General features: G+C 40.5%; 1 protein-coding gene across 5 annotated transcripts in view; it reads right to left on the reverse strand.

The window, feature by feature from the left end:
- The window catches only part of LOC127448489 (neural cell adhesion molecule 2-like), a 360,673-nt gene that overhangs the window by 58,233 nt on the left and 278,132 nt on the right, over positions 1–24,308 (reverse strand). For all 5 annotated transcript variants that reach the window (XM_051711076.1, XM_051711075.1, XM_051711074.1 and 2 more), the window contains 4 exons: positions 16,107–16,252; positions 8,991–9,141; positions 4,172–4,359; positions 2,104–2,200 (listed from right to left, as the gene is read on the reverse strand). In XM_051711076.1, coding sequence (XP_051567036.1) covers positions 2,104–2,200; positions 4,172–4,359; positions 8,991–9,141; positions 16,107–16,252 — 582 coding nt within the window. The remainder of the gene's footprint in view (positions 1–2,103; positions 2,201–4,171; positions 4,360–8,990; positions 9,142–16,106; positions 16,253–24,308) is intronic.

Raw genomic sequence — 24,308 nt, forward strand, 5'->3', positions numbered from 1 at the left:
AGTGTCTGAGGATAAAGTTCGGCCATCTCTGATACCATCTCTGTTATTTAGGATACTGCCTTAGAAGGCAGCTGCCTACATAGGCAGTAGGCAATGGGGCAAATCACTACTATATGTTTTGGAACAGATAAGGTGTGTTCCAGAGTATCATGGACAGTGCCAGAGAGAGAGAGAGACAATAAGTGGGTGAGACAGAGTAAGAGAAATAGAAGGGGAAACACTAGGGTGAACATATAAGGGAAGTGCTGCCACAATCATAATCCAATTCCACCTTTGTCTGTTAGCATGAGATATGAAAGAGATAACATCACTGTGATGAGGGTGGGGCTGGGCTTTGACTAGGAGAGGGATAAGTGCAGTGGAATGCGGAAGTTCGGGAGAGGTAGAGCCACACGCAGCTGTGTCTTTTTGTTTAAGCTTTCATTAAACCATTATTTTGACAGTTCAGCTGGCTCCTGCCTCCTCCTTTCCCATGAAGCTAGTAACCTTGTTACATTGGTGCCGAAGCCCAGGAAGGAGGAGGGATGCACTGTCATGGAGTCTTTGCCACTACCAGCCAACCAAGGAGCACCTGTGGCCGTCCGCCCGGGGACGGAGACGTCACTGCCAGCTGCCGAGGATCTGAGGCATGCTGCCGTTTCCCCCCATAGAAAAAAAAGAGAAAAGAAAAAAAAAAGAGGAGAGAAAAGAGGGAGGAGCGTGACTGTCTGCCTGGGGCCAGAGGACCCACTACTGTCCACCGGGGGAGGAGCAAGCTGTCATCCGCCAGAGTTTGGGGAGTGGCTAAGGGCCGGGCGACAGCGTATCTGGGTGCAGGCGAACCAGGTTATTCCTCTCACTCCTCTCTCGCTGTCGCCTAGTTTCGATTTTTTTGTAAGGGAAGTCATATGGATTACTTTTATGTTTATGGTGCTTCTTTATATTTTTTGATGGCTGGAGTTCCAGTCCTCATTCATTGAAATAGCATGGAAAAGAGCAACCAGCACATTCTTTTAAATTGCTCCCTTTGTGTTGCATGTATGAAAGAAAGCCATATGGGTTTTGAAAGACATCATATTTGAAAAAATATTTATTTTTGGGTGTACTATTCATTTAGAAAGACATTAAGGGAAACTCACCACATCTCTTAAAGAGTCCAAAAGGAAGAATTCTTAAGTGTGTCGGCCAAAGCAATTCAAAAAGAAGGTCTGCAGGAAGCTTGCACACTATAATTACCGAAAAATACACAGGCCACTTATTGTGAGAAAATAGCTTTTACTTATGAGTAACCTTGTTCTAACAGGCAAACGGGTTTGGTCACAGTCGACCTTCATGGACTGAGGATGGACATCTGTGACCGAAATGCCTGCCTGTTAGTGTGCAGGCTTTCTGCAAACCTCATTTTGAGTGATGTTTTGATAGTGCCACAATGTTTATACATAAATGTAAGTGCAGCATAGTTCTAGCGGGAAGACTAGCAGCTGTACATCATCTTACCATTAGCTAGGTAACTCCTAGCCAATCACATGTAAGCCATTGCTTTATAAGTCTGCCCACATTCTATCACATTGCTGTTTCAATGTGCTAATATGGCAACCTCCACCACTCCATCAGTTGAGTCCCGTCCTGCACGGGGGTAGGCTCCTCACCCCTGCCTCCTATCTCCGGCAGGATATGACGTTCCAAGTACAACTTCTCCGGACTGCCAGACGGGGCTTTACATTTCTGTTTTATATTCATCAAATAAATGTCATCTTAAATTTCACTCAAGTCTGCGAGTCTTCCTGATAGAACTCAATTTAACAATGACCCACCTACTTATACTTGTCTATGCATGTTAAACTGGGACATGAGAAAGTCCTTTATCCTATAAAAACACATATTACCTTTAAACCAGATCTGTATTCTTATTGTCACTGTAGTGCAAGTAGAGAGTCACTTGTGGAATACAGCCTCAAGCATTACAATGGAAACAACATAACAGTGTATTTACGTCAAGAATACAGCACCACTCAATCCAAGCCTGTCATAACTGTGCATTTGTTGCGATATCACCGGAAATGTTCTGACTAACACATAGGTGAGACAGATTAGTTGAATAAGACACCTGAGGCAAACACTCACCTGCCTGTGCCAGGATAAACTCCTGGAAGCGCATCCCAATGTTGTTCCTGGCTGTACAGTTGTAACGGCCAAAATCTCTGTCTGACATGGGGGTGACCTGTTGGCACACAAGGTTGTGTTTGGGTGACCATGCTTTTTGCCTGTTTCTCACATGCTTTTCTTTACACACTTTTTTAGACAGTGGAGTTCCAAAAGTTTAATACTATGCTTCTTATTGGCATTAAAAAAAAAAAAAAATTCAGTATTAAATTATATTATAAGCATAACAATTTAAGTGAAATTTTTAATTGAAAAATGTACATTTATTTCTGATTTTCTAATTATTTGGTATGCCTCCTTTGCTTTAATGACAGCATGCACTCGAGATGGCATGGACACCACAAGTTTGTGCAAAATGTGATGATACTTGCTGAGAGAACATGATTTGAGAATGTTCCAAAGAGGACCTTGTGTGCTTCAATGGATGCAAAGAAATTGAACTTATTTGTACAAAGGAAGGTCAATGTCACAAATGTGCTTACTTGATTACGGACATAGGTACGGTATACTGCAAAATCTTAAATATTTTGAAAACACTTTACAACAAGGTTCCATTTGTTAATATTAGTTAATGCATTAGCTATCATGAACTAACAGTGAACAATATATTTTTTACAGCATTCATTAATCTTTGTTAATGTTAATAAAAATACAATTGGTCATTGTTAGTTCATAGTGCATTAACTAATGTTAACAAATAGAACTTTTGATTTAAAAAATGTATTAGTATGTGGAAATTAACATTAACCAATATTAATAAATGCTGTAAAAGTATTGTTCATTTTTAGTTTATATTAACTAATGTTAATGTTAACAAATGGAACCTTATTGTAAAGTGTTACCGCATTAATCTTGGTTAATGTTAATTTCAACATATATGAATCAAAAGTTGTATATGTTAACATTAGTTAATGCACTTTGAACTAACATGTATTAACAATCAACAATTATACTGCTATTAACTAACATTAACAAAGATTAATAAATGCTGTAAAAAATATATTGGTCATTGTTTGTTAATGATACCTAATGCATTAACTTATATTAATGAATGAAACCTTATTGTAAAGTGTTACCAATATGTCTTATTAATTTTACATCAACATTTTTGTTTAATTTTTTAAAATCCTAAAAATTTCCAGAATCCTCAATTTCCAATGTGATCTCAGACTTTTGGATCCCAAGTATGATAGGACCTTTTGTGTATTCTCTAGTGCTCAGAATGTGTTTCTAGTATTTTTATTCTTCATTTTGCTGAGCTAAGCATAAAGCATGTTTTTGTAACTGCGAGACAAGTCTGTTTCTAGTGAAGTGAAGCATTGTTGAATCATGTTTGGTTCAGACAGAAACACATAAGAGAAGAATTTAAAACTATCAATACAAACGTTCCAGGTGGAGAACGACAACCATTTTAAGTGAGAGTTGGAATAAAAATTTGTTTAGGCTCAAATTTAGCAAATATTGGCTGTTATTATTCGAAGTACAGTAGGTAATGTTATCAATGTAAAGCACCTCGGTTCATAGCTTCACGTCATCAGCCCACTCCTTAATGACAGGTGAGGATGGTAAAAAAAAAAAAAGTCTTTGCAACTCTCTAAAAAAAAAATGTCACTATGAAGCCATATCCATTTCAAACAACTTTTACAAATTGAATACACTAAACATCACATTATCTGCTAAGAACACGTGTATGCCGATTCTAGTGAAAATACTCGAGACAGGAAAATGAAAACAGGCTTCCGTTATGAATCGTTGAACACTTCTACATTTATGAAAAAGGTGGATGTATTGCAAAAAAATGTATTATATTTTATTATTATATTATGTTTCACCAGTGACCAATTTTTTGAAGTACACTTAAAATATTTTTATTTGCAGCTAAAGCAAGGATTTCAGATACAGAATAATCAGTCATCTGACATTTATTTATAAGGTAGATGGCTATTAAAAAATTCATGACAAATGCACCAGTAATAGTAGAATAGTAGATCTCCTTGGGTGTTATTTAAATGAGTAGTGTGTGGGTTACCTCAAGCAGCGATCTCCCAGGTGCACTGTGCACATGCATATTTCCAGCACCCTCACTGGAGATGGTCAGTTTGTCTCGTCTCCACAGCATTGTGGCTGGAGGGTTAGACATAACATCACAGCTGATGTTGACCGGGTTCCCCTCCCATGAGAAAAATATGGTGTGGTTGGTCTGGAACTTCGGTGCATCTGTGAAAGAGTGCTAAATAAATACTAATACACTGCAGCTAAATATAGCTGTCACTTCTCATATGAATATTGCTGAAAAACATTTGTTAACTGAAATAAAAAAAAAAACATAATTGGATAAACTGAAACTAAGCTTCAATCAATTTTCCTGATAAAAAAAATAATAACATTCAAACTAATGTGATAACTATGTTTTAATTGCTGATACACAGTATAGTATAAAATCAGAAAACTTTACAATTCACCTTCATTAAACATGAAAAGGCCACTAGATAGCGAGAACACAAGACGGTCCTGAGAAATTAAACAATGTTAACGTCTCTGTCCTTGGCAGATTAACTAAAAATTGCCAGACAATAATACATCTTCAGTTGCTTATATTACTTATAGCGAACACCAGACATGTTTAACTGTTGCATCCATGTTTCTTGTTCATATCCACCAGTCGCCAAAGTACTGCTATTTTTATAAGTATGTTAATCATTCCAATTTCTGGAGTGAATTCTGTATTGCGTACACTTACTGAACGATATTTTAGGTGATTCACTCTTGCATTAAAATGTGGTTGTCACTCCCAAAACCTTGCAGTGTGAATGTTGGCTCTGCTAGCAGTCATCCATTACATAAACTCAATCAAGATTAGCTGTCCAAAGCCTAAATTAAATCCTGTCAGGTACCAACCAGGTATGAGTTTCCATGCACACACATACATGCAAACCAAAAGTTCAGTAGTTCGTATGTTAATGTAATCTTGTGTTGAAGCAGTAAACGTATTTGGCATGCTGTCCGTATATTGGAGGGCTCGGAGCTTGAGAATCGACTAGAGTCCTGATTACCCTGAAAAAGGTGTATGGCAGGAAGTATTTAGGACAGCAAGCCAGCAACAATTCTATTTGGCAAATTGGCTTGGCGGATTCTTCTGAATTGTTTTTCCCCCAAAAAAATGTGTACAGAGGGAGTGCTTTAAGCATTTGTTTGAAGGTGCGTTCTTGTACGATTGCTGGTCGAGAAGGCTACGCTGCGATTCGAACGAGAGACCACCACTCGTCATAGAAGTGGGTGGGCTCACGGTATGCGAACAGGGAAGGTGAAAATGAGAGTTGGCTCGTGCTGTTTTTGAAAGGGAGGGCTCATACTGCAATTCAGATGGGAGACTGTTCTAAGAGAGAGAGGTTTAGCTCACGGCGTTTGAATGGGTAAGCCCAGCAAGCAGTCGAACAGGGAAAGTGGGCACTAGTTGGTCAAGCTGCATTCGAAAGGGAGGGCTCAAACTGCGATTCGAACGGGAGACTGACCTACAGAGAGCGCTCATGGCATTTGAACGGGTAAGCCCAGCAAGCAGTCGAACGGGGAGAATGAGAACGAAAGTTGGTTTGTGCTGCGTTCGAAAGGGAGGGCTCACACTGCGATTCGAACGGGAGACTGCTCCATAGAGATAGAGCGCTCGCGGCATTCGAACGGGTAAGCCCAGCAAGCAATCGAATGGGGAAAGTGAGAACAAGAGGAACGGGGGTTGTTTGCGGGGGTAGCCTCACTCAATAGACTGCCCATAGATAGGGAAATATGGTGCTTTGAGAAGGAGGTGGTGACCGCTATCTCCTGTAATGCTAGCTGCAGCTGCTGAGAAGCGAAGAAAAAAAGGCTTCGGTGGAAGCATGGTAAAAAAGCTGTTGCGGCAGTAGAGTAAAGTGGGCCTTCTGTGGGAGCGGAGTTCAAAGCACTGCGGCGGCAGTGGATGGAGTATTTAGGGGCATAGTGAAGGAGCTCCTGTGGGAGCGCTGCTGTGTTTCCATTGCTGTAGATGCACTTCTATGAAAGTATGGAACTTAGACATTGAAATTGCCTGTGGAGAAAATATTAACAACTGTGTACACACAATTGGTATGGGTGGGGCACTGTTGCCGTGGTATCGAGAAGGGCACAAAAGATTTCATTAGATTTATTAACACTTGTAATGAAGCAAAGGTTAGTTTGTACTTACCTGTAGGGGGAGCAAATGGTTAGTTAGGAATACGTAAATTACCTTTAAATATGTCTGTAAGGGAAGCAAAAGTTTAGTTATGGAAAACATATCAATTACGTTCATATGCAGCTCTGAGGAAAGCAAAAATTTAGTTAAGAATACAACTTTATTACATTTGTCATGGCAGGGCACTGCTGCAGCAGTATCAAAATGCAAAAGGGGAGATGCTGTGGCGTAATTGAGAGTATGCGGGCAATGCTGCGGTAGTATCGAGTGTGGGCGGGTGCTGCAGCACATTATCTGGTGGGGCACTGTGGTTGCAGTATCAAATAGGGCACACATAGTTTATCACATTTAGGCACACCTTATTGTGTGTCGGGCTCATTTAGACCATGAGCAAAGGAAATGCCAATGCCACAGTTAATGGGAAAAGCTAAAAGGCTCTTAACATTACTGCACCACCACTACACTCGAACAGGAGAGCTACTGCGTTTCGGACGGGAGAGCCCACGGAATGAATGCAGTGTGAGATTTCACATCATTTGAACGGGAGAGCCTGCACTGCAGTCGAACGGGAAAGCCTACTTCAGAATGAAATAAATCATGCTCCAAAGGGCACTTTGGAGGGAGAAACAATCGTGATATTCATGTTAGAAGATTCGGAACAATCGCTGAATAATGCACGCCCCCTAAAAAAGCTGTGGCGTGGTAATGAGGCTGACAGGCATTACCTGTGCAGCAGAACCTGATTAAAAATGCTGGGGGATGAAATGGAGGTTGGATTGAATAGTTAATCTTTGTTTCTTTCGCTTTCAAATAAAATGTAATTCTAATGGCATGAAGCCAGAACGGCGCCCGTTCGTGGAGGCAGCTGGCACTGCTTTCCGGGTGGAAAGTTTAGATAAGAGAACATATGAGCAGTCGTAGAGAGCCGTTTCACAATTTTTTTAAAGTGCAGGAGCAGCCAGTTTGCGGCAGCAACTTCACGCTATAAACTGCTTCGTCGAATGGAGCATAGAGAGACAGACAAGGTAAAATTATATAATATAATATAATATAATATATATATATACATAAGTGTTTATATATATATATATATATATATATAAACACTTAACGTGGTAGCTGTCAATACTGTTAAACAACAAAGAGCTGCTGTGGCAGCTTCTGTTGAATAACGAGACTGTTTGGATGGAAGAGCTGTTCTTTTGGAGCCAAATGCTTTGCAGGGAAGTTGCATCCGATGATCCGTCTGCCTGGGTCTGTTCATGGGGAAATGGGTGGGGCTGAATGCTGGAAAGACTCTCATGTCAGGAGAGTTGTCACAGGAAGCAGGTAAGCAGCGGCTTATATACTCCTGTTCGTGGGCTGTGATTTGTCAGATTAAAATTAACATGCTCCTCCCAAACCTCTGTTAATTAACTCCATTTTAATCATGGAGTGTTTGCACCTGGGTAAACATGGGCTCTAAATCAAACAGAATCTTAGGTATGGGCACTTCTCACAGGTTGCCTCTTAATTTTTCAAAACAACCTGCGAAAACCATAGCCCCCTTCTCCCACTGCAAACACAGTGGGTGGTGGTAGATTTCATTTGGCGGTATGTAAGAGAGATGCAGTGAGGGAGAGAGTGTGGTATTGGAAAATGCTGCATTATAAGTGATTTCTCAGTCTTACACCCACACACATTGTCACACACACATAAGTACACACTGACAGACCAGCACACACAATCACACCCATTTTTTCCATTAAAGAGATGGATGCAGACCCACAGTGTCACATTGTGATGGATGGAGACTGAATGAATGGGTATATTAGCAACCCTGCTACACGGTCCGTTTCATTGCACCCCATAATGAGGTACATATCTACCCTGCTGCTGCAAGTGGTCCTAACCCAGTCACCTCCCCTCCAACTCCCACCACAATGCACCGATGCCACACCTCACCATCTGCTGATGGTCTGATCTGATGTTGCATCGCAGATGAGTGGTTTGATAATGATAGCAAATAAAATCACAGGTCACAGATGGTGACGTAATGAGAATTTTCTTCATCATGCTCATGATTACTCCAGTGGTTCTTAACTGCTGGGTTGTGACACAAAACATTTTTTTTTACACCAAAGACTGTGCATTTGAATGTTGTTGACGCCAGAGACTGTGCGTTCAATGTAACTCTACAGTATTTTGGCACAAATTCATCTGTCACTTGGCAGAAACAGGCCAAATAAGGCAGATGCCAACATGTACAAAAGGCAGTGTGACATGCCCTTCAAAACCAAAACTGTAGTGTAGATAAAACAACCCAGACTATGTTTAATACAGGTTCATTAGCAACACAATAAATATCCTTTTGTGATTCACTTGCAGCACACATAAAGCATAAACACATTTGTTTTGTGGGGTGAATAAGCCCATTGACTACATTGGAAATTTATTGAATTTGATTGAAATTTAATGTTAATGTCACATTAATAATTATTCATATTGTTGGGCCTATGTAGTTTATGGTTATATTTCAATGTATTATTAATTTCAGTGTTTAATTTTCAGGACATTTTTGTTTGCTTCTTTACGATCTTTGTTGGGTTCCTACATCACGTCCAATGTAAAGTCTGGGTTCTGAAGCGCAACCTGTTAAGAACCACTAATTTACTCCACTCACACTCAATATCCAGGAACATGCTCTTCTGATGTCCTCCGATCCTGCTTAGAGCCTCACAGTCATAGCGTCCCCAGTCGGACAGTCTGACTCCCACAATAGTCAGCATGGATTCGCCATAACGCCCTCGCACCTCCACACGGCCATCTGAACTCTAAAAGGAACATCACACACACACACACACACACACACACACACACACACGTTATCATTATGAGGACTTTCCATAGACATAATTATTTTTACACTGTACGAACTATAGATACTATCCCCTAACCCTACCCCTAAACCTAACCCTCACAAAAAAACTTTCTGCATTTTTACATTTTCAATAAAGCGATTTGAATTACGGGGACACTAGAAATGTCCTCATAAACCATATTTATAGCATAATGCCCTTGTAATTACCAGTTTGTAACCTAAAAAAAAGTCCTCGTAAACCACTTAAACCTGCACACACACAAACATACACACACACACACACACACACACACACACACTCCAGACATTTGAAAAGCAGAAAAACTGGAAAATCAGAGAATGAAGGTTGTAGGATTACGTATAAAAATTGTCTAACAGCAGAAAGTAGGGATTTAACGTTTAAGACATGAAGATAGACAAATTTATAAAGGACTCATGGGGAGGAATAGTGCACAGACAAGTTTTGACTCTTAACACACCTCAAGCGTTTCATCTGAATTTTTCATCCATGATTAGATTTGTCACGGTAAACAGGTAGAGAACAACATCTAACCTCACCCACACTTCTGTCTGACCTTTGAATTTAGACTTGGGATTTTGGTCCTCTATATTTACTCATTAGCTGGGTCAGGACTTGTCTCTTTTATGTCTTTTGTCTAATCATTTTGTATATCAAGGTTCTCAATGATGAATAAAAAAATTGTGTTCCTGCTTCAAGTGTTTCGTTAAAGCTGAAGTATGTAATTTCTGCACCACTAGTGCCACCTAACGGAATTACAAAAATGAACTTTATTTTCAAAACAGATTTCTGAATATGCCCTCCGTCTGCCATTGGTCAAAAAAAGAGATAGTCCCACCCCCAACTCATGCCATTGGTTGAGCAACGTTGTTGGGGCGAGTCTTAGTGGGTCAGTCTAAACAAACACAGGAAGTGCCAGAGAAAAAAATGCTTACAGTTTTAGAGAAACTATAAAACTGTAAGCATTACAAATGCATCACGTCCTGGTCCCATTAGCCCATGTCTTTCGGCAATAATTTTCAGTCACCCTACACTTTCCTGTTTGATGAAAGGCAAAAAAAAAAAAAAGATAAAAAATAACAACATAATAATAAAGCAGTAAGCAACATTGATTTAAACACAATCAGACAATTAAAAAGACAATAAAGTTAAATTTACCATTAAAGAGATAGTTCACCCAAAAATGAAAGTTCTCTCATCATTAACTCATGCCATTCCAGATGTGAATGACTTTCTTTCTTCTGCAGAACACAAATAAAGATTTTATAAGAATACCTCAGCTCTGTAGGTCCATACAATGCAAGTGAATGAGTGCCAAATGTTTTAAGCTCCAAAAAGTCAGTATAAAAGTAATCCATAAGACTCCAGTGGCTTAATCCAGGTCTTCTGAAGATATATAATAGGTGTGGGTGAGAAACAGATATTTAAATTTAATGTAAGTTTTTACAACTTGGTCTCATAGTGAAAATGTGACTCTATATACATGTTTGCAAAACTTGTTATACGTGTCTCCAGGTACAGTTCCCTGCAGTTTCAAGGTGAAATGAACACTAGAGGTGCTACAACAACTGGGTGTTTTATTCACTTTCACTCAAATCATGACATAAATGGCTGATTATGACTTCATAAATACTTATTTTTCTCTCTATTACTCAGACCCTGCTATTTTATGATATAGATACACTATTACTCTAACGCATCTTTTGAGAAACGATACATTTTAATGCTTGTATTACAGACCCACCTACATATATACACTTATTCCAACATGATTAGCTTGTGCGGTAGCTCACCTGATTTTTTTGGACTAAGAGTCGGAAGACGTTCAAGCCCAGTCATGAACTCAGGCTGACAAGTGACATTACAGAGTCATAGAAGTGGCACAAAATCATGTGGTGGGTTCAGAAAATTTGATTTTTAATTTTGGTTCAGGCAAATGTTTTACATTAAGGAGGTATGTTTTAAAAACATCCATCTAAAATTCACCTTAAAACCTCGTCTGAATACGACACCATTTTACTCTATTTTTGGTGCCCCCAGCTGGACATTTCACTGGAAACCTGAGGCCAAACGTGTTATACAGCACATACATTTTGAATTGCAAAACTGTTGTCATGTTCATGCAAATGTCATGAGACCAGGCTGCATTTTTACCATATATTCTCCTCCCTGCCCAGTAGGTGGCGATATGCATGAAGAATGCATATCATAAAAAAATAAAAAAACAAAATAAAGAAGAAGAATGTAAAAGTGAAAGTGGAGAGTGATAGTAAAAAAGGACTTAAATATTGAACTGTTTCTCACCCACACCTATCATTTCACTTTAGAAGATATGGATTTAACCAGTGGAGTCTTATAGATTACTTTTATACTGTGTTTATGTGCATTTTGGAGCTTCAAAATTCTGGCATCGGTTCACTTGCATTGTATGGACCCAGAGAGCTGAAATATTCCTCTAAAAATCTTTGTTTGAGTCCAGCAGAAGAAAGAAAGTCAGACACATCTGGGATGGCATGAGGCTGAGTAAATGATGGGAGAATCTTTTATTTTTGGGTGAACTATCCCTTTAATAATAACAGTGATATCTACAATAAACAATATTACTGCCAAGTTATATAGTTCATAGTGTAACAGCAAATGACATTTTAGATATACAGATTTGCTGCATTAATATAGAATTCCATTGATGTCTAAAAGTGTGCATATATTGGCTATTTTACTACAGCGTAAAGTACAACATGGCTCATCCAATAAGATTTTATAGTCTAAACTATCTGTTTTATAATGTTTTTTTTTTAGCCATTGGCAAAAGAAACATGAATCACTCAGTTGTTGTCTGGTTCCAGACTAGATTATTAGCACTGAGCGCACTGCAGTTCCCAAAGGGACGTAAACAGTCGGAGGCCCGTACAAACATGGATCTCAGACTGTTTAACCATCTTAAAGGCAAACAAGTCCAGCCGACATCACATAGATCCCTGTTTCAGCAGCACACAGCATCGCTCAGATGTAAATCAACTCTTCGGTTTTCCTCACTGCCCTCTGAAGCGTACACTGCATAATAAGCAGTAGAGGGATGTGTGGCGGTGCCAGTTTTGATTAGTGAGAGTGAGCAGTAGTGTGGTTAATGAGAGGCAGAGTGTGATGACAGTTTTTAGGGCTGTCTTCCTGTCTCAGCACCCCACTCATCATCCCATCTGACCAAAATTGCCTTCAGTCAGTCACTAATCTCCACACTGACACATGCATTACAGCAGCCAGACCCATTTACAGCCACTCCCTGCTGGAAAAACCAGGTCATACCAGCTTAAGGTGATCAAGCTGGTTTGTGGGACATGGTAGCTGTTTTTTTCTGGTCCAAGGTTAGTCTGCACTGTATTGCAGATTAAATTGGCCAAGAACCACCCACATTAAGAGCCTTCTAACTGAAATGTAAAGTGATCAATCACAGTTGGTTTTGTCATTATGTGTTTAGGAGATATATCATACTATATTAAAAGACCAGCAAGGGAAAATAAACTATTTATATATTGGTGTGGCAGTCTCCGCATGTGACTGCACAAAAAAAAAAAAAAAAAAAAAAAACGAGTTTAGGTACAGCACAGAAAACCTCAGTACAGACTATCTCACAGACATAACTAAGTAAATAAAGCAGAATATGAAGTTATACTTATGGATATACGCTTCACTTGCTACTACATGCCATTATCAAAACTTATTTGAGATTTAAATATTTGAAAGATTTGATGTCAATAATCTGGTGAATTTTGGCAAATTCAGTGATTATTTCATCCTCAAAAGCAATTGTTGTATTAAGCAATCCTGCTAAAAATACTGGCTTAAACTAGCCCAGTGGTTCTCAATTTTTCAGGTCACGTCCCCCTTTGAAACAAGAAAAATGTTTGCATTTTTTTAAAAATCCTCTTTCGGAATAATAAATGACTGTGATTGTTGCCTCCTAGCAAGCGCTGAAAAAAGTAACAAGTATCACGTGTCAGCGCCGTCTACATGCTGTTTCGGTAGCATTTTCATTTACTCACCCTCGTCGTTCAAAATCAGTATTACTTTTTTCATCCGTGAAACACAAGATTGAGGGACGTGAGGATCGTGTTTGTGGCTGTCCAAGCTCCGAAAGCACAAATAAAAGTGCCGTTAAAATCGTCCATAACACTTGTGCCTTAGATTTCAATTCTTATGAAGCCATATGATAGTGTTGTGTGAGGAACAGACCGAAATTTAAGTGTTAATTCACCTCGTCACTCATTTGAAACTGGGGCGCATGCAAGAATGACCTTGTTTACATAAGCGCATTTGACATCAGTGCTTTGGGCTGTCAAGAGCTGGGCGCGCAGGATGTGCTGCAGTGCCTGGTGAAAGTTTAAACAAGGTAGGAGAAAAGGCAGAGGAAAAGAAATTGCGCACATTGGTTCTTACGTGTATTTTCACTATTTTTGTTGAATTTGTGAAAGTGAACGAGATTTTAGGACGGGTCAGTCTTCCACACCCCCTTGCAATACCTCCGTGCCTCCTAGCTAGTAAACCATTGAAGACCACATACCACTATAAGCTGGTTTTAGTTACCCTTTGTGTCCTGTAAACATCTGTTTTATTATTATTTTTTTCAAAGTGAGACATATTGTGACAGGTTGTTAATTGGCCCCTTAAGCTGCTCTAAACAAAAACACTGAATACGTCAAACACCGGAGAGCTCTGCCAATTTAACTAAGCAGTGAATTGGTGTCCATTTTGAACACTTACTTTAAGCATTGGGAGTAAAACGGAGGAGAGGGAAGTGGCTCCCAGATCAATTGTTTGTAACTTCTGAATTCAGAGCACAGGTTCCATCGCGCCCCCTGTGTAACTGTAGCAGATTAACTCTCCCCTGCCTCACCTCCACATCCCCGCACCTCTGAAAAAGCTGCTTGAATCAAACTAATTTTGTTCATATTGAGTGGCAGGCAAGCATTGCTGCTCTCCTACAACTCTTTGTATGAATTCTCTTTCCTTTCCAAGCCACACAGACTATTCTAATCGCTACCTGAGTAGCTCTCGCTAGATTAACTGTGACGGGGAGTCTTTTCACAGTTCCTCCCTGGGATGAGGCTCCGTTTGCCTCTATTGTTCATGGCAACAAACCGCTTTTCACAGCATTCTAATGATCTTTGACAGTTTCTGTTGCCATCATCTTTCCCGGCTGGTTGCTCCAAGTGCTTTTGCCATTCTGCAGGCCACATTCGCATTCAGAGCAGACACAGGTTGCACCGGTACGAACTGTGGAGCATTATTGGAGCACAGAAAGCCTTCTTCAGTCCTCAACTGGTAAACAGATTGAGTGTGCCTCAGGGCTGTGTCTCTGCTTGCTAGTCTATTATATTATCTAATGTCCATGACTATTAAAGTGAGCATGAGCAAAGATCGAATGTCACACATATCTGATAGTTAATGTGCTGGTAAAATGCTACACTGTTTAGTGACTGAGAGGAAATGGGGTTTGAAATATATGCCTTGCAAAATACAATACACACACGTGTATGGACATTTGCACATGCAATGCAATTATTTATTCCATGTCAATCCATATTAAATGGAATGACTTGTTCATGGATATGCAGTTGTGCCTTTACAGTACAGATTTGATACCTATGATCCATACTAGCTAGCTGTGGTCTTATCCACCAATTACAACATGATTGGTAAATTATATGTTTGTATTTATGCTTAGGAGGCCAAAGGTTGCTAAATATACTGCAAACGTTCTGTAAGTAATGGGATAGATACAGTTCCGCTAATCTGTAGAACTTAAACTAAATGTAAGGTTGTTTACGTCCATTTGCTGGGTCAATAAGTTGAATGTTAGTTAGTAAAATATGTTTAGGTTACATTTATGCAGATACTGTAACTGAAATTGATCATCTGTAGCCCACACTGCCTTACAAAGACATATGAAGTCACTGAGCCAATAATGAAACTGAGAAAAATTTTAGTAATGAGAACCGTTCGGCCCGATGGTGAAAAAGCACTTTAAGAAACCAGATTTCAGTCATAATACAGTTTTGACAAAATAGTTAGTTTTTTGTTTTTGTATGACAGCATAGTTGCTTAAAGGGATAGTTCAACCAAAAATTATTGATGATTGAAAAATGATCATTTTCTCACCCTCATGCCATCCTGGATGTGTATGATTGTTTTTGTTCTGATGAACACAAACAAAGGTTTTAAGAAGAATATCTCAGCTCAGTTTGTCTATTCAATGCAAGTAAATGGTGGCCAGAATTTTGAAGTCCCAAAAAGTACATAAAGGCAGCATAAAAGTAATTCATACGAGTCCAGTGGTTTAATCCATGTCTTCTGAAGCGAAATGATAGGTGTGGGTGAGAAACAGATCAATATTAAGGTCCTTTTTAACTATAAATTCTCCTCCCTGTCCAGTAGGTGGCGATATGCACGAAGAATGCGAATTGGCAAAAATAAAAGAAGAAGAATGTGAAAGTTGAGATTTATAGTAAAAAAGGATTTAAATGTTGATCTGTTTCTCACCCACACCTATAGCTTCAGAAGACATGGATTTAACCACTGGAGTTGTATGGATTACTTTTATGCAGCCTTTATGTGCTTTTTGGATCTTCAAAGTTCTGGTCATCATTCATTTGCTCTGAATGGACTTTTTGAAGTGAGGTATTCTTTTAAAAATCTTTTTGTGTGTATGTGTGTTCTGCAGAACAAAAAGGGCATACAGATCTGGGAATGCATGAGGGTGAGTAAATGATGAGGGAATTTTCATATTTGGGTGAACTTCAATCCTTCAATTCTACACAAAAGCACTCAAGAAATTGTTTCTATAATTTGGTGCTGTTTTTGCTTTTTTCTCAGTTCTGATGAACACCCCTTGCATAGGTTACCTTGTCTCCATCTGAAAAGCTGTGCCCATCACTTGCTCTCCTCCAGGAGATTTCTGGTAAAGGTTCACCTTCAGCCTTGCAGGAGATCATAGCAGCGCTTCCCTCCACAGCAGTCACGTTCCTTAGCTTAGTAATGTAAGGCTGGACTGCAAGAAAGGGACACAATAATGAGACAAGAGCAAAAAAGGGACACAGAAAACTAAAGAGTGAGGCTATTTAGTCAGACAAGAAAAAAGCATTTAAAGCTGCACTATGGAACTTTGTGCTCTCTTGGTTGAAACTTCAAATTGAAAGCAATTAGCAGAAGAACACTTTATGTGAGTTGTGTTTTGGCACTGTATTCTATTAAACATTTAAAACCAGAATATAACTTGCTTTGATAAAGATAAACAACACTTGTATTTACATATTTTTAATTAATACATTGTATACCAAACGCTTTTCTGACACTACACTCAAAGCGGTTTTACATACGTAGAGAACAGGGGACTCTCCTCAATCACCACCAGTTACCAGTATATTTTAATATGATTATTCAAGTGTTTTATCTACTATTAATGTTTGTATTGTACTTCACTTACCAGTTTAACCCTTGTGCGACCTTCGGGACATTTTTGTCTTTTTCATTTTAGTTTTTTCAATCATTTTGGATGTGTTAATGCCAACGGCATAAATTTTGCCAAAGCTGTGTATTTTTGGGGGAATTTTGATATTTCTACCTCAATTCCTAAAATACAACTATAATACACTGTGTACACAAAATAGTTACACTCAGGACCTTCAGGACAAAAATGTCCCCATTGAAACCCATTAAAACTGCAATATTTGATCCCATTGCCATTAAAGCATAAAATCATGAATTCTATGATATTATGTTTCATTCAGAAGCCCTGGCTTCAAAATTTAAATGTTTAATATTTTCCACTAGATGGCGCCATTTTTCTCATGCTTAGCCTATGGAGCAATTACATGCTTTTTTTCCCCCTATTTTCTGTTTGCTGTATTATAGAGCACTGCAGTCCAATTGAATAAATCATGCAGCTAAAATGTTGAGGGTGTGTTGGTATGGATGTCAGAGTATGTTTTGTATGTGTGTATTGAGAAATGTGTGTGTGTGTGTGTGTGTGTGTGTGTGTAAAAAACAACAGTGGCATTATGTAAACAAACTGGTATTTAGAGGGTTAAAATCCTGAAATTTAATGAATATTTGGTAGTTATGATCAGCACTGATGTTGGTTAAAAAATCTAAGTCAGTGAAAGTGGAAAATAATATTAATATATAATATTTTTGTCCTCTAAGGTCCTGTGTATTTTTTTTATTTTTTATTATTAAATCTGACACTGCACAAAAAATAATAATGCATCAAAATCAATGTTGTTGCTAATCATTGACATATCCCAGACTGTCAAACGTCAACATGCTTGGAACAAAACAAACAGGGAACGATGATGCCACAGTCCTCGTCAGACAAAACCCCAACCTGACAAGGTGACAGGACCGTGACAACAGCCTCAGTTGATAATGCAAGTTAAACTGTAATACTACAATAGTACGTCTATGCACTGCACACAAAAACACTGTAAACATAAAAACATAAAACGAAGATTCAATAATGATGGGGATGAAATATACTTTATTAAACATGAAAATAATTTGCAGAAATATGCTGTATAAAAATAATACGTTTAAAGGTGCATTCAGTAATTTGGGGCTAATTTAAAAAGTTTTACACATTAACAAATTAATTGTGTTTTTGTGAAGCGTTATCTGAATGGTGTACACTGTATGAAGATGAAGACTGTACTCATAATAGTGTTCTATAAAAAGTGTTTTATTATACATGGTGTGGGTCATCCCTTTAATGTGTTTTGCCATGTTGAAATGACAGTTTTCAGCAGTGTTTACAAATGCAACTGGAAAGCAATATCTAATTTTATTTTCTTTGTTATCACAGCTATAGTAAGGGGGGTTCATCTACATCCACCTCTATGAAATGGCATACGTCTTTATTCCTTTAGTAGCTTGGCACAATGATTGTCGTGGATTTTGTGTAAACCATGACGCTGGCTTGCTTGGAAACAAAACGAGTCCTTCAAATACAGTATTCATGGACATGCTAAATTTGATCATCAAAAGCAATTCTAATCTTTCCTTTACCACAACATTCTGTAGATAATTAGATAATTGAGGTTTATTTCATGCTAAGCAGTTCTCTAATAAAGGTAATAACTGTCTTTAGAAATAACGTAAAACATAGGCAGTCTCCAAAGATTACTGATATGAGGGACAATAATAATCTGTCCTTAATTTAGAAGTATATATGCTTGAATTCTGCTGTTTGTTTTTTGGCAAAGCAATTATATTATAGTAGTAATAAATAACTTTAGAAATTACCTCATACTCCAACATTTTCCAAATGCAAATGATATTCCAGAGCTGGTGAGGGCAGCAGAGACTATCATTGTTCTACGTTAGGTACTGAAGCTTTTCATCCAGGAAGTAGATTTATGTTTAGAAGCACATGAGAGAAGTTGCTTCAGCTGTGCTACAATCTTCTGTCTTCGCTTGATTTGCCCCTTTGCAAGCATTGCCTGTAAGTGATTTATTTCAGTACATGTTATAGTCTTGTAATTATAATATTTGTGTCGACTTCATGTAGATGTAAAGCTGTAAACACTCTAAGCTTTAATTGCGAACTATTTGAGTAAAAGGACAATATTTTTCATTGTAATTTTAGTTTATTTAGTTGTTGATATATACCTGCAAGCCTAGATCTCTTGCTTGTGTAACGATGTGTGTTTATTTTTCAGTTCTCACTCCTTGTTCATGTCTACATGCTCTACAAGAGTCTCTATTGAAAATGGAGCTAGAAAACTATTTCCGGACTCTCATATTATTCATGACGAGTATGGCTGGCTGTCTAATTTTGGTTAAGAACACCAATTGGAGGACAGTACAATCATGCTGATCCACATCGATAGATGGCAGTACAGCATCTAACACCACTGTTGTATCGGTACTTAAAGTACACAAAGAAGCGCAATGCTAACGCAAGCTAGAGAACTACTGAATGCCCCTTTAATTAACCATTTCTTTAGTAGTAAATTTATAGCAGATAGATGGTTACACACTAAACAAATTGATATGTACATTACTATGCTATGAAATCAGTATATTTTAAACAACTTGAGATGATTATACATTTCATGAGGAACTACCTTGTAGTAACTTGTACCTATAGTGGCTTTTAAACAGACTTGTAAACAGACAACCTTCTAAAAGGACAATAAGTGATAGCTTTTGAATTTCTGCGACTGGGGCAAAATAAATTATAAAACAGCAGCACACACACTACGGGTACCTGGAAGCTACAGCAATGTTATAAAATACTCAGAAGTCATGAATATTAGTTAACATGTTACAGTGACTTCACCAGACAATACATTGCGAGTATTGTTCGATTCATAAAAGCATGACAAGCAATATAAGCTTCAACAACCCTCCCAGACAACATATCCATTATAGCAAGTAAAGAACTTCGCCAAACAGTTAACAGATAAACATCCATCCAGACTGCAGCAATGATTTCCTGAACTGCGTGACAGATGGAAATGAACAGCGTAGTTTCCCCAGCTGGAACACGTGACAGGAGGTACTTCTTTTCTGTGTTTATGGATATGATGTAATGACAAAAGGATGTATGACATAAGCCTGTGATATCACGCCAAATCCGACCTGACAGCTCAAATCATCAAATACAAATAATGTAGGCTTAGCGTAGTGAATCGGGGTAAGGGAATGACATTGTTTTGAAAACTGTTTTTTTATATACTCAATCAATAATGGCATTTTGTTTAGTTTTAACCAAAAGTCTTCCGTAGTGCAACTTTAAGGGAATTGTTTGCCCAAAAATTATATAGTTCCAAACTTGTATGACTTTTTAATTGGAACACAAAAGGTGAATCTTTAAAGAAAATCCTGGCCACTCATTTCCATTATATAAAAGTGGTCCTAGTGCTCTCTTTATAAGACTTCAACAAAGAAAGTCACACAGGTTTTGAACGAAATAAGTGTTTTTTTGTTTGTTTGTTTTGCTTTTTTTTTTTTTTTTTATTCCTTGAAGCCTGTCTTACAGAGTGTAAAGACTTCACAGCAAGAGGGAAGGAGGACACAGGGAACCGGGTTCTTCAGTCACAGGTAAGGCTCTTTTAATTGGCAACTTTTCTGGTTTATAGCTTCACAATAATTCATCAGCTTCACAATAACTCAACAGCTTTATAATAATAACTCATTAGCTTCACAAACAGACTTCTAGACCCAGACTCTCCCTCTTCTTAGCGCTGGCTTGGTCTCTTTTATACCGCTCTCCCCAAGCTCACTAGAATTAGAGACAGGCGTTAATCGTTATCTGGCTCAGGTGTATGCACCCTTACCGCTTTCTCTCTCTCCGGACAAACGCTCGACCACGCCCCTACTGCCACACAGAGGTCTCAAAAATTATATCTAAATTGATGTATCCATCACTGTCTTCTCATAGTTCAAAAAGGCATCATCTATTACAGATTTCTAAAAATGTTTCTTGCCTCTGGACACTCTTTGACTTTGGAAATAAAATCTACTGCCCAAAAAGGTTTCATTTCTAGAATACATATTGCATAGAATAAAGCTTCAGCAAACATCCAACTGAACTTTGTGTCAACAACATCATTCTAGTCTGACAATCAAAAATCCTTCGTGAGCACCCGACTGGATAGAGAACAGTTGAGAAAACAACATATTATTGCAGAAAGGTTGGCATTTTGCTGTCTGTCTGGAGTTTAAGAAAAAAAAAAAAAACAACAACACATTGATGAGCAGTATTTGTTGTTGCTTTGTGATTCTAACAGTCTCCCACTTGTAAATAAACAATAGCAAACAGCAGGGGTTGTGCAGCATAAGAATACTTAAAATTCTCATCATAAATCTATGATGAGGCTTGTCTTGTATGGCAGTGCTCATTAGCAGGGTAACTGATGTACAAGAGTGCCCACCTTCAGGAAAAGAGTTGACACCATCGCTGCTTTTAACCTGATTAAAATACATTAGACAATACTGGCCTGCAGGGTGCACTACAATAGCAGATAAATAAAAGAGTTTAAAAACATTAAAATAGTTACCACGGATTAATCTAATAAACAGCTTCAAGGCATACAGTCATTTTAGGAAATACAAATCTCTTCTTCTTGCTATGTTGACAGTAAGATTATGCGTTGTTCAAACTGACAATAAATCTCAGTCATGAGGATAATCCTAATGACACATGGCAAGTTTGCATGTGGAAATACTGTACTTCATTAAGGTTTGTGGGATTGATTTCCATGTAAACAGGTGCTTAAGAGTGAAGTGCATAATTTCTGCGCCACTAGCGTAACCAAATGGACTTTAAAAAACAATGATTAATTTCAGACAGGTTTCCCAAAAACTCCCCCATCTGCCATCAGTAAAACATCAACAAATAGTTCCCTATCTGTCACTCACTCGACGTTGGTGTCGATGTAGTGACACTAGCGGTCACTCTTGGGAGCCCGAGACACCTCTGGTCTTTGATAAAAGGCCAATGAAAATTGGCGAGTGGTATTTGCATGCCACTCCCCCGGACATACGGGTATAAAAGGAGCTGGTGTGCAACCACTCATTCAGATTTTCTCTTCGGAGCCAAACGGTCATGCTCATTGAGCTGAATACTACTGTTCATTCACCTCTGCTGGATCTGACGGCGCATTTCAGCGGCTTCTCCCCCCTCTGAACTGGTGCACTGCAGAGAACGCCCCTGGGCGCTTCGGCAGAAAAACTAGAGAGTGTATTTTTCTGAAAGAGCATTTTTCCCCTCTAAAAGAGTATATATTTCTCTAAAAGAGTGCACACACGGAACGTCATTTTAAAGACGCGTCTTTTTAAATATGCTTTTCCGATTGTGTGTTATTCCTGGTTGCGTTCATTATCTCTCACCTTCTAACGGTCACGATCACTGTCTTTCGTGTCTGGGCACTGCTCACGCGGAGACAGCGTTCGTGGATGGTCATGTTCTCATTGTGAGAATATGTCCATGGCAACGTTGCGGTCGCGGCTCGCCTTCGTAAGAAAGCGAGCCACCCCAGAGGCTCCCGCCTCGGTCATTTTACCCACGGGTATGAGGCCAGCGCGGCTAGCACTGGGGGCAATGGGACCGCCTCCGCCGGGTATCTCCCCGCGGACATCCCATTCCCCAGCACGCTCGTCTGCCCCGATCGGGCTTCCGGGTGAGTCCGCCGGCTCGTCTCACGGTGAGTTCGACCTCTTATTCGGAGCCCGCGAATGTGATGAGCTCTCGAGCGCAGCATCGGAGAGCGGTCTCGTCCAGTCGGAAGCTTCAGCTGGGCTCCTCCCTTCGGGGTCAATTGCCCAGTCACAGGCTGACGTGGAGATGACGACATGCTTTCCCGGGCAGCCGCGAGCGTCGGTTAGAGTGGATTTCATTGCTCTACCCTGAACCCTCGCGGCTCGGTGATTGGTTCCTGGGCTCGCAGCACCGCTCAAAGCCACGCCCCGCCCCTGTTCCTTTCTTCCCGGAAGTGCATGAAGAGCTGACAAGGTCGCGGGAGGCACTTTTTACTGCCCGGTCCCGATCTTTTCAGCTTCCCCGCCCTCACTACCCTCGATGGTGGGGCGGTCAAGGGCTATTCGGCAATCCCCCGGTGGATAAAGGCGCTCGCGGTGCACCTATGCCCAAAGCCCCCATCCAAGGCCTGTAGGTTTACATCGTCTCTGACGGCCAAGGCCTACGGTGCTGCTGGACAAGCCGCCTCCGCCCTGCAAGCCATGGCTCTCCTGCAAGTCCGCCAAGGCGCTAAAGGAACTGCATGAGGGTAGTTCTGCCCCGGGATTGATGCAGGAACTGCACTCGGCAACCGACCTCGCTCTCCGAGCGACGGAGGTCATGGCACGGTCTCTCGGGTGGACAATGGCCACACTAGTGGTCCAGGAGCGCCACCTTTGGCTCAACCTGGTCGAGATGGGTGAGGCCGACAAGACACGATTCCTTGCTGCCCCCATTTCCCAGGCGGGTCTATTCGGCGACACCGTCGAGGACTTTGCCCAACAGTTTCGATGGTAGAGAAGTAGATGGATGCTAGCCGGCATATCCTGACCCGGAGCGGCTCAAGATCCCGCACCCCGTCTACTCATCGCCAAGGGCGTCCCCCTGCGGTGACTGCACTGGCTCCGCCACAGCCCGCCCCTTCGGCCCGGCCCCGGCGTGGAGCCCACCGCAGGAAGCAGACGCCACCCGTCTCGCGGCCGCCCAGAACCCGTGAAAGTCTTCAAAGCGCCCTTGAGACGGGCGACCCAGGGACAACGAAACCCACTGCTCTGGAGCTGGTAAGCAGATCTCTGTCTTTTTGTTACCTTTTGCATTTAATTGCGCTGCATGCCCAAGTGGCTGCAGTACTCAAGAGCTCAGCAAGAGCGGTTTCCTTGTTCCCTGGGTCACGTATCCGGTGTGTACGGCCGTCATCACGACCACCATCCACCACTCTATTTGGCAGGTTTTGCGCTCCAGCGGCGGTCTCCTGCCCCTGAGCGCCCAGCTTTGGCATAAATCCGCCCCTGATGTGACAGTCTCCACGGGTCATGAGGACAGGCCTCTTCCTCCCCCGTCCCAGGCTGTTCTGGGGGTGGTCACAAGGAGCCAGGTAAGTGCTTTGATGTCCTTAGACTCAGCACGGCCATGACGTGGTGTGGCACCTCGAGCTCCACCCCACCACGAGGCCCCACCTGCTGGTACGTCCGATGATGTTGTCCCTTTGGTCCCCCTTGCGCAGAACTTGGACGCATGGCTTGCACTTACCATCCGCCCAGGTTCAGCGGTGTCCACTTCACCTTGGTGAAAGACGAAAATGCTGCTACCTTGAGCGGAGATCGCTACCCTCCTACGGAAGGGCGCGATAGAACCTGTCCCTCCAGCCGTGATGAAAAAGGGGTTTTTCAGCCCCTACTTCATCATACCAAAAAAGGCGGTGGGTTGAGGCCAATCTTGGACCTGTGAGTTCTGAACTAGGCTTTACACAGACTCCCGTTCAAGATGCTGACGCAAAAACGCATTCTGGCGAGCGTCCGGCATCAAGATTGGTTCGCGGCGGTAGACCTGAAGGATGCATACTTCCACGCCTCGATCCTTCCTCGAC

Source organism: Myxocyprinus asiaticus, chromosome 11 (genome assembly GCF_019703515.2).
Source record: "Myxocyprinus asiaticus isolate MX2 ecotype Aquarium Trade chromosome 11, UBuf_Myxa_2, whole genome shotgun sequence".
NCBI lineage: Eukaryota > Metazoa > Chordata > Actinopteri > Cypriniformes > Catostomidae > Myxocyprinus > Myxocyprinus asiaticus.